This window comes from Rhinoderma darwinii, chromosome 1, assembly GCF_050947455.1.
Source record: "Rhinoderma darwinii isolate aRhiDar2 chromosome 1, aRhiDar2.hap1, whole genome shotgun sequence".
NCBI lineage: Eukaryota > Metazoa > Chordata > Amphibia > Anura > Rhinodermatidae > Rhinoderma > Rhinoderma darwinii.
In genome coordinates this window covers 417,260,000-417,273,947 of record NC_134687.1, presented here as the reverse complement: position 1 = coordinate 417,273,947, position 13,948 = coordinate 417,260,000, and the positions used below count along the sequence as shown (strand labels likewise).

Sequence of the window (13,948 nt, the reverse complement as noted above, 5' to 3'; positions counted from 1 at the left end):
GTGCACATATTGAGCATAGGGACCGTCGCCCAGTTGTACGCCGTCGCCTAGGACGGGCCGTGCAAGTAGGCAAGGACTGAGTGGCGCGTAGATTAGGGCTCACCTGTCTGTCTCCCTACCCCGTCATTACAGGATTTGATCATGTTGTGTGGGTGCTGACTGTCGTATCTTAATAGATTATTGCAATCCGTGGGTTTCACAGATAAATCTGTGAGTAATCGATCACCCTTAATATAAACCGTGGTGTCCAAAAATGGTATTGTCTCAGTAGAACACACCATGGTGTTTGTTATGTCCTGATCCACCATGTTCAAAAATGAAAAAAATTCACATAAAGTCAAATAAGATTGCCTGTCCAAATTAAAAAAATGTAATCTAGGTATCGCCACCAACCCAATTCTTGAGAGAAGGGGTGGGATACATAGATAACAGATTCTGCGAGGTCCGCCATGTGAATATTGGCATATGTCGGGGCCACACTGGAGCCATGGCAATGCCTCTCATTTGGACAAAAAAAAATCAGACCCAGATAAAAAATAATTACAGGTGAGAATGACATATAGTAGTCCTAGGGCAAACTCTTTGCACTTTGTTGTATGACTGGTATAGTCTAATTCTTTCTTGACACTCAAAATCCCTCTCTCATGACTAATAGAAGTATACAATGATGTTACATCAAAAGATGCCAAAATGGCACCCTCTGGTACAGTGAGGTCATGGATTTTAGACAAAAAAATCCGTAGTGTCCTTTATATAGGATTTAGCTTCCATAGCCAGATTTCTCAATAATTTATCCAGAAAAACAGCTGAAGGACTGAGTAATGAGTACCTTCTTGACACAATGGGGCGCCCCGGAGGAAATTTCATGTCTTCATGTATTTTTGGCAAACAATATATGATAGGGGTAACTATAAGATCTGTAGCGTAAGCTTTATCAATGAACACTTTCAATCTCCTAATAGAATTAAACTTAGGATCTCCATTAACTTTCTTATATACCTCAGAGTCGTTCAGCTGTCTTTTAAGTTCACCAACATTCATCAGCCGGTCCATAATAACAATAACACCCCCTTTATTAGTGGGTTTTATGACAAGATCGTCATTATGGACCAGCTCCTGCAATGCTATCATTTCATCCCTTATTAAATTGGGATGCACCAAGTGCTCACCCTGAGAGTCTAACTTAGTTCTCAACAGATGTGTATCTTTCTTAACAGAGGTAATGAAACCTTCTAAAATATCAGACTTACCTGGAGGTAAGAACTCATTTTTTTTGTATAACCAAAACTTTTTCAAAAATAACTCTTGGGTCTTAGGTATCACTATATTGCCTGATGTCTGTTGTTGGGAAAACCATACCTTAAAGGGAGAGTGTCATGATTTTTTTTTTACATTAAATTATGTTTTTATTTAATAAAATATTTTATTGACTTTCTTTAATTTTTCACGGCCGTAAAAAAACGGGCCAAAAACGCGTGTTTGATTAAACAATGGCTGAAAATCAGGAGCTGTTTTCCCTTTGTTTGGTAAGCATGTGAACATACCCTTAGCCTTTTGGTGGGTCCTATAGATTCTGCCAGCTGCCATTTGTACAATCACTCCCAAAATAGCAGCCGGACACTGCTTAGCAATTTGAAGACACCTTTTCCTGGCTTGTAGGAGGGGGGGTGAAATTCCCTCCCACATTTACGGCAGCTGTGAGTCAGGTTGCTTTGCCTTATTTACCTTGCTGTAATTCTGGGAAGTACTCCCTCTTGTGGCCAACATAGGCAAACATGTCAAATTATTATTTAATTTTTAATACTTTCCACCATATGAAAGAAAAAAAAATACAGCAAAAAACGTAAAAATATAATATAAATAAGTAACTTACTTAAAAAAAAAGGTTTAATTCGCGACACGTTTCCTTTAAGTTCAAAGGGAAGGTGTCACGGACATTTTTTTTTAATGTAATATTGCTTTTAGTTTGATATTAAAATACATTTTATTTATTTGTGTTCTTGTGTGTTACTTTTTACTTTATTCTTACTTTTACTTCTCTATGGGGGCTGCCAGAGGTCTTTGGCAGAGCGAAATCCGGCGCCATTTTCATGTGGACCGGAAGCCGCGGCCGGACAGTAAGATGAGGACTTCCGGTCGCGGCTTCCGGCCATATGTTCAAGGCAGCGAAGACGCAAGGTATATGAGCGGAGGCGGCAGCGGCGGCAGGAGCAGGTAAGTTATGTTTGTGTATGTGATGTGTGTATTATGTTCGTGTTATACTGTCTGATTACCACTGTATCTAATCCTCCTAAACTATGCATTCGCTCAGAAAATGGCGGCACACAGTGTAGGAGGTTTCGAAGATTCAACCCCCTCCTTCTCCTGGCACTAGCCAGGATAAGGGAGGGGGGATTGTGTGAGGACACTAGAGCGAGTGTGTCTACCCCAAATTTTCAGCATAAACCAATGAGGTTGCTTTACCACATTGCCAATGCTACAATTTTGGGAATTGCTCCCTCTAGTGACCAGCACATGGAAATGTTATAAATTAGAATCGAATTTATAATATTTCCTGACTTGTGAAAAAACTAAAAAAATGAAAACAATGTGTAATCACTTATATACTAACGGTTTAACTGAAAAAAAAAATCCCTAGTGACACATTCCCTTTAAGGGACCTAAAGAACAACTGTCGATCAATGTCCAAATGACACCAGTCCATAGTAGACTGGGCAAAAAGAGAGACCTTTACTAAGTAAAGACATTTGTATAGGAGATACATTTATAGGGGAAATGTTTACCACCAGAAATTGTATTGGCTCTACTTCCTATGTGGTGGAATGTTCCTCATGGCTTTTCCACTTCTTGTACACAGACCTTCAGCAGTGGCGTCTCCTTTCCAATTTTTCTATGACTGTGGGATCTTCAAGTCATATTTCTGGAGGCTTGCACCCACTTGGCCCATGAGAGGTCTCTTTTCTGCTGTGCTGCTCCAATCTCTGGTGTGTGGTCATGAAGGGTATAGGATGTGAGTTACTGATTACTCAGTGGATGACAGTCATATGAGTCATAGTCACTATAAACTGTCCAACAAAGAAATGATGCTGCAGAAAGATAGTAGATTAGTGTCAGTGAGTGTGTTATATAGTGAGGAGAAGATAATAATTAATTAGATTTACAATTAGATGGAGAGATAGATTTTAGAGAGAGAAAGGAGTCAGTCAGTGTTAGTGTGTTAGTTAGGCAGGCACAGGCAGGAATTTCTGTAAGTGATTGCTGCTACAGCTATAAAATTCTTACATTCATTTGTGAATCACTAATCTTCATCACATCATTTACAAATCTTCTTTAATAATATTAATCCTAGTGCTGAAAGCATGCCGCTGCCTTCTGAAACACACAAGACATCGCTCCTTTTTTTGCATATATTTAATAGTGCCACTAAAATTTGTCATATTGTTCTGCGTCAAGCATTTAAATAGCGCCATCATAATTGAAGTGACAATTTTTTTTCAAATAAATAGATTTTACTTTAAATGATCACTGTCGTTTCAACAAACTTGTTCCCATATTATGGGCGATGTAACTACAAACAAAAATGCAACATACTTTATTGACCAAAAAATTTTTCCTATTGAAAAATCGCTATAAAGTCCTGGCCACTCGGTGTCTCCCTTCTGTATAACTTGTTGTCCACTGTCTGTTGTCAAGATAAATCTATCTCTAGCAACAGGAGCACTAGACGGATTACAGGAAGTGGCCGCGTTTCCTTGTAGGCATTGCAGTTTTCTTCTCTCTCATAAGACATGCAGCAATAACAGAGAGGAGGGGTTTTACAGCTGGAGCGGCATCTTATTGGACAATGTATGAGCTTCCTCCCCAAGGGAGACACTATGCATCCTGGGAAGTAAGGGAAAGGAAGTTTCAGCACGGACAGTGCTGGCAGAAAGCTGAGGGAAAGTAGACGCCCCTGAAAACAGAGTGGATGCCAAAAAGGAGAGCAACATAATTAGCGCATTTTCTGGCTTTATGGAACAGTTAGGAGATACAAAACAAGTTACAATCATTTTAGTGCTGCAAGCCCATATTTTTGCTATGGTTTTTGAAGAAACTATGGTGCTGATAGCTTGGTGACATCACTCATTGTTTTGCATATCTCTAATAGTGATACCAATCTTGCCGTATTTTTCTGCGTCAAGCTTTTATACAGTGCCGTTATACTTCAGTCTCTGTCCAAATGACAATTGTTTTTCAAATAAATAGTTTTTCATTTAAATTTAAATCATACTGCTGATAGCGTGCTGCTGCCTGCTGATCCAGACGTCATGGACATGATGTCACCTATTGTTTTGCATATATCTAATTGCTAATAATAGTGCCACCAAAAATTGGCATTTTATTCTGCATCAACCAGTTATGCAGCGCCATTATACATCAGTCTGTGTCCAAGTCACAATTTTTCCCAATAAATAGAGTAAAAGGTCATTGATTCTACACTTGCCAGGACGATCATGTACACTGTCACTGGATGTATCGGTGAAAGTGGTCGATAATATATATATTTTTTATTTAAAATAAAACCAAACCTGTCACTACTTCTCAAAAATGGATAATTTTTGGGCTGCTTGTTAAAAAGCCATTGCTTCTTCCGATACCACTGTGCGTGTATAAACACTAGTAGGCATTTGCCACCCAAAAAGGATTATTTTTGGACAGTTTTATTATTTTGAAAACCATAAAAAATCTAACAGTGCAGTGTGTTTTTAAACAGGCTACCACCGTTTACCATCTGTTTACCCATAGCCATGTATGTTGCTGTCACTTTGACATTACTAATGATGTTTTGGCATTAACTGGTTCCAGACCGCTGGCTGTGTATTTACGGCCAGCGGTCAGGGTCCTTAAAACCCGTGCCATAGACTACTTATGGCACAGGTTTTAACTTGCTGCCCGAGCGATCGGGCAGCTGAATGTCGGGTCTCCGGCTGTCAGTGACTGCCGGGGTCCCTGAGGAGAAGATAGAAGCAGCTTTCGCTGCTTCTGTCTTCTCCGATCTCTTTTACATAGCGATCAATGAGCGCTGTGTATAGGAATAGAGGCAGTGGCTGCGCCGCTGTCTCTATTGGTCCCGGTGATCATGTGACTGGTCACTTGATCGCCGGGTGCCATTAGTGGCAGACTGCTGCTGGGTCTTACTAGACCCAGCAAAACCCTATTAGTGACAATATTTACTATGAGAAGGCTGATTTCCCCTGTGCAGCCCCAGTTACAGTGGAAAAAGATGGTGTAAAAGAAAGAAAAAATATATATAAAGTCACCCAAAGGTCTTTTTTGACCTTTGAGGGAGAGACCATAGTAATAAAAAAATAAAAGTAAAGTAAAGTGCAAAAAAATTTATAATACACATAAAATACGCACCCAAAAAAAACTCCCCCCCCCCCCCGCCATTCATTGTCGTAACGCTAGCCCGGACCCAAAAACCCTAATATAGACATGTAATATATTACAATTTACAGTAGACAATGATGATCACAAATAAAAGGTGTATTTCGGGTAAAACTATGTTATTACGAAAAAAGAATAGCTGAAAAGTAAAAAGCTTATTTTTTTACTATTATTTCAAACTTTAAGCCTAAAATTTTTTAAATAGCAAAAAGGATGTGTATAAAAATGATAAAAAAGAAACCTGCATTGTCTACAGAAAAAAACATCTAAAAAATCACGTCGCTAACCCAACAAATAAAAAAGTTATAGCCATTTAACTAACGCGTGCTAAAAATGGCTAAACGGTGTCTGGTCCTGAAGGCTCAAAATAGCCCAGTCCTGAACTGGTTAAAAGAGCTTGGAAGGAGTTGGATACACTCCTAGAAGTCCTCAGAGTTTCATGCGCAAATTTTCAGGGCAGTCGGGACACTTTCAACTTTACAAATTTATTCGAACCGAATAGAATCTGATGGTTGAATCAGACCTGAAATAAATTTCAGTTCATCTCAAGTCCAGACCTTTAATCTCCTTAACTTGTCATGAAATAATGAGGAAACAGGCCATGCTCAACATCAAACTACTTGCCAGTCAATTGACAAATTACTTTTAAGCCTGGGAAAATGAAGGGACTATGTATAAAATGTCTGCAATTCCTATACGGCTAATGCAATATTTTTATTAAACCCCTTGAATTCAATCTGAAAGTTTACACTTTGTTTCAAATACATTGGGGTGGTGCACGGTTTCTAAATGATGAACATTGTGTCACTCTCCAAATGCTTCTGGACCAGAATATATATCCTGTGGCGGATTAAGTAGACAATGGGCCCTGGGCTGTTATCCAAACTTGGGCCCCCCTTGCGCACCGCTGCCCTGCCGCGCCGTAACTATTTTTAACACTACCTTTTTGGGCAAGCATTAACAAATGGGTGTTATGGATTCCCCTTGTCACAGGGCTGTGTCCCTACATACTGAGAGTATCACACTGTGCAGGGACACATCCTCCTGACAAGGGGAATTGTCTATCAGTCCTGGACTGCAGAAAGACTTTTTGTGAAATACAAGGATTTCCTATAATAAAAATGTCAGGAGAGGTGACAGATTCTCTATAAATCTAGTGACTCACATGTGACGACGTCTCAGATTCTAGTAGTTTTTTTCCTCTTTTCTTCTCCATCCGGTCCATAGCACATGACGACGTCTCCCGGCCATGACTGATTTCTGCAGAATTTGCCACTCAGATGTCTTCGACTCCTCACTTTACCAACATTTCCACACCTATAAATAAAAATAAAGTTATCATGGTGCCACATACTGTGCCCCTAAATATAATAGCACAAAAGACTGCGTGCCTGAATATAATAATACCACACACTGTAAAACACCACATACACACAGCCCCCTGTACATAGTGCCACACACAGCCCCCTGTACATAGTGCCACACGCAGTCCCCTGTACATAGTGCCACACACAGTCCCCTGTACATAGTGCCACACAGGCCCTGTGGATATTACACCCCCCCCCCCCATAGATAGCGCCACACACAGCCCCTGTACATAGTGCCACACACAGCCCCTGTACATAGTGCCACACACAGCCCCTGTGGATATTACACCCCCCCCCCCCATACATAGCGCCACACACAGCCCCCTGTAGATATCACACATCCCCGCCCCCATAGAGAGCATTACACACAGCCCCCTATAGATACAAATTAATATCCCCCCCAAACGGAAATCTTTAGCAAAGTTTCCATCACCATTGAGATCAATGGTGATGCAAACGGTAGCTAAGGTTTCCATTTGCCTTTCCGTTGAGGGGTTAACCAGACGGAAACCCTCAACGGAAGGGCGGCGGTGATGTGAACAGGGCCTTAGATACAGGGCCCATGTGCATGTGTGATACTGTTTGTTGGACCCTGTATCTAAGCCTAATGTAGGCTTAGATACAGGGTCGAGCAGACAGTATTCTTATGCAGTATAAGCTGGACCCTGTATCTAAGCCTAACACACTTTAGGCTTAGATACAGGCTTTAAAGGTTTAAACATTGATGGCCTACCTTCAGTATAGGCCATCAATAGCTGATGGGTTGGGGTCAGACACCCCACCAATTAGCTGTTTTGAAGGGGTTGCAGCCGCTCGTACGAGTGCTGCTTCCCCTTCATTTCCCTCACTTGCTCACACTGTGAATTCGCTGAAACGTCCGCGTCGGCGATTCAGTGTGAGAAAGTGACCGGAATGAAGGGGAAGTAGCGCTCGTACGAGTGGCAGCAACCCCTTCAAAACAGCTGATTTGCGGGGGTCCCGGGTGTCTGACCCCAACCCATCAGCAAAACAATAAAACTAAACTTACCTCCTCTTCGGCCGCAGGTCCTCACTGCATCAACTGTCAGGACGCTGTGCGCGGCGCATAGCATCGTGACATTATGCGCTGCGCAAAGCGCTGTGACGTCACAACATCCGATGCGCTCCAGGAAGAGGAGGGGTAAGTACTGTGTTACTATAGTAACAGGGGCCCGTGTAGTTTATTACATAGGCCCCAGTTACTATAGTAACTTTTCATTGATGTGTGAATGTGGCTGCCGCTAAATTTGCAGAATAGCTGTAATTAGCCCAAAATGCCTCTGGACTATAAGAGGGGCTCTGCCCTCTCAATCATTGCCTGAGCGTTGTTGTGTTACCCTAGTTTGTCCTTGCAAATGGTCTCCTAAGTGTTTTCCAGTTGCCAGTGCTTCCCGTTCCTGCCGCCTGTACCCTGTATCCCGTGCTACCGTGACTCTGTGCCTTCAAGAGTTGGAGTCGTGTTGTGCCCTCCGCTGCATCTACTGTGCCGCACCCCGCCGGGTGTCTGTTTACTGCCGGAGCATCATCTTAGCCTGAAACCACCGCTATTGTCTACATTGCCTCAGGTACACTTTCAGAACTATGGACATTGCATATATACCTGTTTGGCCAGCTGCTATCCCGCTACGCAGTACGGCCCAGTGGGTCCACACCCCGCCCCATGACAGCTGTCCTGACCCAAGAGAAGCCAAACTTCAGGTGATTTGCTCTTGTTCATTTAGCCACCTACTCATTTTCCAACTTGCCCAACATTTTGAGAAACTTATACTGTATATGCAGCCTGCTTTGAACTAGTTAGTGTCCGGGACAGTAGGTTCCCTCTTTAGCAGGTCCAATGCTTTACACCCCACACTTTACATTAGGGACAGGTTGTACAGGGAGCTCTACCTCGTGCAGCATAGCTGTGACCAATGTGTAGATATTCAGTGTGCAGAGTGTGGCTGCTGTAAAATAGCCCATACTTGCCCAACCACAAAACCTTAATGGTAGGTAATGCAGTTTTTGTTTTATTTTTATTTTGAAATACGGGTGGGGTAGTATAGGTTTGAAATTCAATTAATTCACTAAATTCATGAAAAACTCAGAGCAGGGTCAGAATGAAGTACCTTTTGCACGCCAGAAGAAAAGATTATATATATATGTATATATATATATATATATATATATATATATATATATATATATACACAGCAAGTGAACATACCCTTTAAATTTCATTGTAAACACTGCTATTGTTATTACACAGATAGACCACTTCATAAATAAGGACTCATAATTTACTTGTAGCAGCACGACATCTGTCCTACTCTCAGCCTCAGATAGGAATGTCCATAGCTTGACTTCATGTGTTAGCCCTCCATTATCAAGTCAGAACCTGTGCCCACTAAAGGGTGCTCGAGTGCTCTGGTGGGTCAGTCCGACCCTGGTTCAGAGCCCAAAACCAACCGACAAACTGATGGTATATTTTTAGTTAGCACTTTAGTTATCTGTGCTCGATTGAAATACGAAAAAGTAGAAACACTACTTTTATACAGCATAGGAATCAAACAAATTATTAAAAGGGTTTTCTGGGCTTTTACCGATCAAAGGTCCTATCCTAAAGCCATAAAAAAATGTAACTTTAAATGTCTCTTGATATGTGTATGAATGGAGAAAATAACACAAAATCAATACAAAACCAGTAGCAAAGTATTTGCGGAATTACTTGAACCTTATTATTTACATTTCAACTGGTAAGTATTATTAAACTGTGGTATTTTGCTTTAACCCCTTTAAGACTAAGCCTATTTTGGTGTTAATACTGCAAAAAAAAATTCGTTTTTGCATCGCAAAAACTAACTTAACCATAACTTTTTTTTGGTCGACGTAGCTGTATGAGGGTTTGTTTATTGTGGAACAAATTGTACTTTAATAGCAGCTTTTTGGGCTACATAAAACGTATATATTAACTTTTATTATTGTTTTTTGGGAAGGATGGAACAAAAGCAGCAATTCCGCCATTGTATTTTGCTTTTTAAATTCACGCCGTTCACCGTACATAACATGTTACCAAATATGTCTAGTCTTTTTCGATGTAGCCCTATGTGGGTTTGTTCATATATTTTTTTATGGAACCATTAAGGCTGAGTTCGCATGGGGCAGGTACACTGTGCAAAAGCACGCAGGGTATCCACCCTGTGCACCACAGGGAATTCCGGGCGAAAAACCACACCAAACTTTGGTGCAGTTTTTCGCACGGAATGTACGCTGTGGAAAATTTCAGCACTTAGCCAGCCTGCAAGCAGGACGGCCTCCTAGAATGATGTTTTATCCCAGGAGACCGCTGCAGCCTGTGATTGGGTGAAGCGGCGGTCACATGGGATGAAGCGTCAACCCAGGAGGCCGGCCCTCTGAAATCATCCAGGCCGGCCTCTTGGGATGATGTTTCATCCCATGTGACCGCCGCTACAGCCTGTGATTGGCTGCAGCGGTCACATGGAATTAAGCGTCATCTCAGTAGGCCCCGCTGGAGGGAGGAACACAGACTCCTGGTAAAGTATAAGCAGGGGTGGGATTAAAATTTCCCTGTTTTTCGGACAAAGACATGCGGGGTTCACAGTGTTTTGCGGTGTATCACGCCATTGAAATTAATTCTAATAATAAAATAAAACCATTATGATATTCCAAATGCCCCCTACATTAAAGAAATTCCCTGTCCAGAATGCTTTAGTGTGGATTGCCACACTATTTATACAATTACATAAGCGTACAGACCTACCCACAGATTATATTAAACTCACCCATTACGTATAGACCGATATGGGCACATTCAATATCCTAAGCAAGCTCAGCCCATTTAGTTAGGCTGTGCACATGAGAAGGGTAGAGGACAGTGCGGTGTGCACAGTAAGCCCCGACAACTCTCCCGGCTAATGCACAGATACGGTGCCAGGAGCAACCTCAGTACATATATACATCACCAGAACAAAGCTCAGTACATATATACAGCACCAGAACAAAGCTCAGTACAAATATACAGCACTAGAACCAAGCTCAGTACATAAATACAACACCAGAAATAAGCTCAGTACATATATACAACACCAGAACAAAGCTCAGTACATATATACAACACCAGAACAAAGCTCAGTACATATATACAACACCAGAACCAAGCTCAGTACATATATACAACACCAGAACAAAGCCCAGTACATATATACAGCACCAGAACCAAGCTCAGTACATATATACAGCACCAGAACAAAGCTCAGTGTATATATATATATATATATATATATATATATATATGTATATATGGTGCTGTATATATGTACTAAGCTTTGTTGTGGTGCTGTATTTACATTTATCTGCAGGGAGCGCCACATGGGACCCTATCTACAGAGACCGCCACAGGGGCACAGGGGGATCTATCTACTAGGCTAAACTCTAAAACTCTAATAAACGTTCATTTTTTTTTAAAATCCCACTAGGGGACTTCACAGTGTTATCTGATCGCTCATATAATACTTTGCTCTACTCAGTATAACCAGCTGCCATGGCATACCATTGGTGCCCCACGATTGGGTCTCGGAGACTGATGGGGTGATAGTGGGAGCAGTGGACACCAATGGGGTGACAGATGGACGCTATTGTCCCCAGGCATCTAAGGGGTTATATGGCCAGGATCTGAGTTATCTCCGAATCCGGCCATTGCAGCGGAATGTGCCCATGCCATCCACTTGATGTACCATTAGGTCCAATTGCGTCCATTTCTGGGAAGGGCTGTACAGGGTTGTACAGGATTAGAAAAATATGGCTACTTTCTTCTAGAACAGCACCTATCAACGAGTTGTGTCTGGTATTGTAGCTAAGCTACATTGAAGTGAATTGGGCTAAGCTGTAATAACACACACATAACCTGTGGACAGGTACGGCCCTATTATTAAAAAGAGGAAAGCAGCCATCATTTTCTAATCCTATACAACCCCTTTAAGTATTTCTTTTTTTTTTTACCATGAAAGTCAATGGAAAGACATAGCCAACATATGACACAGTTGCATACATTTTAGTAAAATACAGATGGCTATAAGACAGATACTTTCTATATGCCTGTAACGGCAGACTAACGCATAGAGGGGATCTAAATGATCAAAGGTAGCCATTGGAAATAATTCCCTTCAATTACAGCTGACTGTGGCTGTTAAACTCATAAAAAAGTGATGTCTAAAAAAAAATTCTTATTATTCTTTTGCTTTAAACTGTATTGCCCTGAATACTGTTCACTTTATACCTGTAAATGATGTGCTTACATCGGTGAAACTCCTATAGGGTCACCTTACATGATTTTAAAAGTGTTGAATCAAGATATGTCCCTTACTGTTATTTTGGTTAGGGTCCATGATGCAGCCTTTCTAGCTCTCATTTTACTGCGCCATTAGAAACCAGTAAACTGCTACTAATATACGCAGCGCCAACGACTGGATGAACCAGACACCAGGAGGTACAAGTGCCTGATGAAGGTCTAATATACAACCGAAACGTCGCACTAAAACTCTGGCATCAATTTTTGATAAAATAAAACCGAAAGATTTGCTAATTTCATCACCTTGTGTGCCGAATATTTCTTTACTATGTACACAGCGGCCAACTGACACCTGTGTAGAGAGAGGTAAATAACATACAGTATGACACATTTCCTGGTGTGGGAAAAATCATGGAGATAGCAGCCATGAGCTGCTACAATGCTGAAACCATACTGTATCAGTAATTCTGGGAGTGCAATGTTTACATAACACACACAAAATGTATGCCGTTTTTATTTTTGAATGGAGTTTTCCTTTAAATACAATTTTTCTATATGATCCTATATACTCAAATTATGAGTAGTCAGAAATACAAAGTGCAATAAAGACAGAGGAAAAGTTAGTGGACAGCGTCATCAATTGTAAATGAATGGGAATGAATCATATTTTCAGTAAAAATTTCCATATAGTTTCTTTTACTTCTTTATTCCTCAGGCAGTAAATGATCGGATTTAGCAAGGGTGTTACCACTGTGTATATAACAGAAACTAGTTTGTTGTAACTTAATGATTCGGCTCTGCTGGGTCTAGCGTACATAAAAAGAGTAGTTGAGTAGAATATAACTACCACAACTAGATGAGATGTACAAGTAGAAAAGGCTTTCTTCCGCCCACTGGACGTTGGGATGTTAATAATTGTAGTCAGAATACAACCATAGGAAATGATAGTAAGCAAGAGTGGAATGAGAAGAATTAGAAGGGCAAGTATGAAGTCCACAAATTCAGCCATCCTCATGTCAGTACAGGCAAGATTGAGTATTGGAGAGATGTCACAGTAAAAGTGATTTACAAGAGCAGGGTAACAAAAAGTGAGGCGAGAGATGTAGTATACTTTAATCAGGGAGATAACAAAGCCACCACCCCAAGAAACAAATGCTAGGAGATAGCAGAAATTCCAGTTCATGGTGTTGATGTAATGTAATGGATTGCAAATAGCGACATAACGGTCAAATGCCATAACAGTCAACAAGACACACTCTGTACAGCCCAATGAGAGGAAGAAATAAAGTTGTAACATGCAAGCGGTGAATGAAATTTTCCGGCTTTCTGATAGAAATATAGCAAGCAATTTGGGGACTGTGACTGTTACATACCACATCTCTAGAAATGACAATTGTCCCAGGAAGAAGTACATTGGTTTGTGTAACTTTTGACTATGCCAGATGATGACAATGACAATCAGGTTTTCCAGTATGGTTAAAAGGTAACTTAAAAAGAAGATGAAGAAAAGTAAGACCTGTATAGGCCTATTAGTGGGGAAGCCTAAAAGAAAAAAGTTACTCACACCTTCTGTCACATTCATTGTTTACTCCCAAAAAATGTCAAGATATCCGGAGGACTTCAATAAATTGATCATGAATAATTTCTTGTTTGCACCATGCATTATTATCTATATGAATAAATATAAAGTAAATACATCACACTGCATTATTCCTTAATGTGATAAAGTGAAGAAGAATTAACTGATGTATATTAACCCTTTTAGGACCGAGCTCATTTTGGCCTTCAGGATTTTTCAAATCTGACATGTGTCAATTTATGTGGTTATAACTATGGAATGCTTTTGCCTATC

General features: G+C 40.8%; 1 protein-coding gene across 1 annotated transcript; it reads right to left on the bottom strand.

The window, feature by feature from the left end:
• Positions 1 to 723: 723 nt before the first annotated feature.
• LOC142761063 (olfactory receptor 6B9-like) lies at positions 724 to 13,678 on the bottom strand. Its single transcript, XM_075864285.1, has 3 exons — positions 12,775 to 13,678; positions 6,439 to 6,480; positions 724 to 1,250 (listed from the first exon to the last, which is right to left on the bottom strand). The coding sequence occupies exons 1-3, from the start codon at positions 13,676 to 13,678 to the stop codon at positions 724 to 726; spliced, it is 1,473 nt and encodes a 490-aa protein (XP_075720400.1).
• Positions 13,679 to 13,948: the final 270 nt, after the last annotated feature.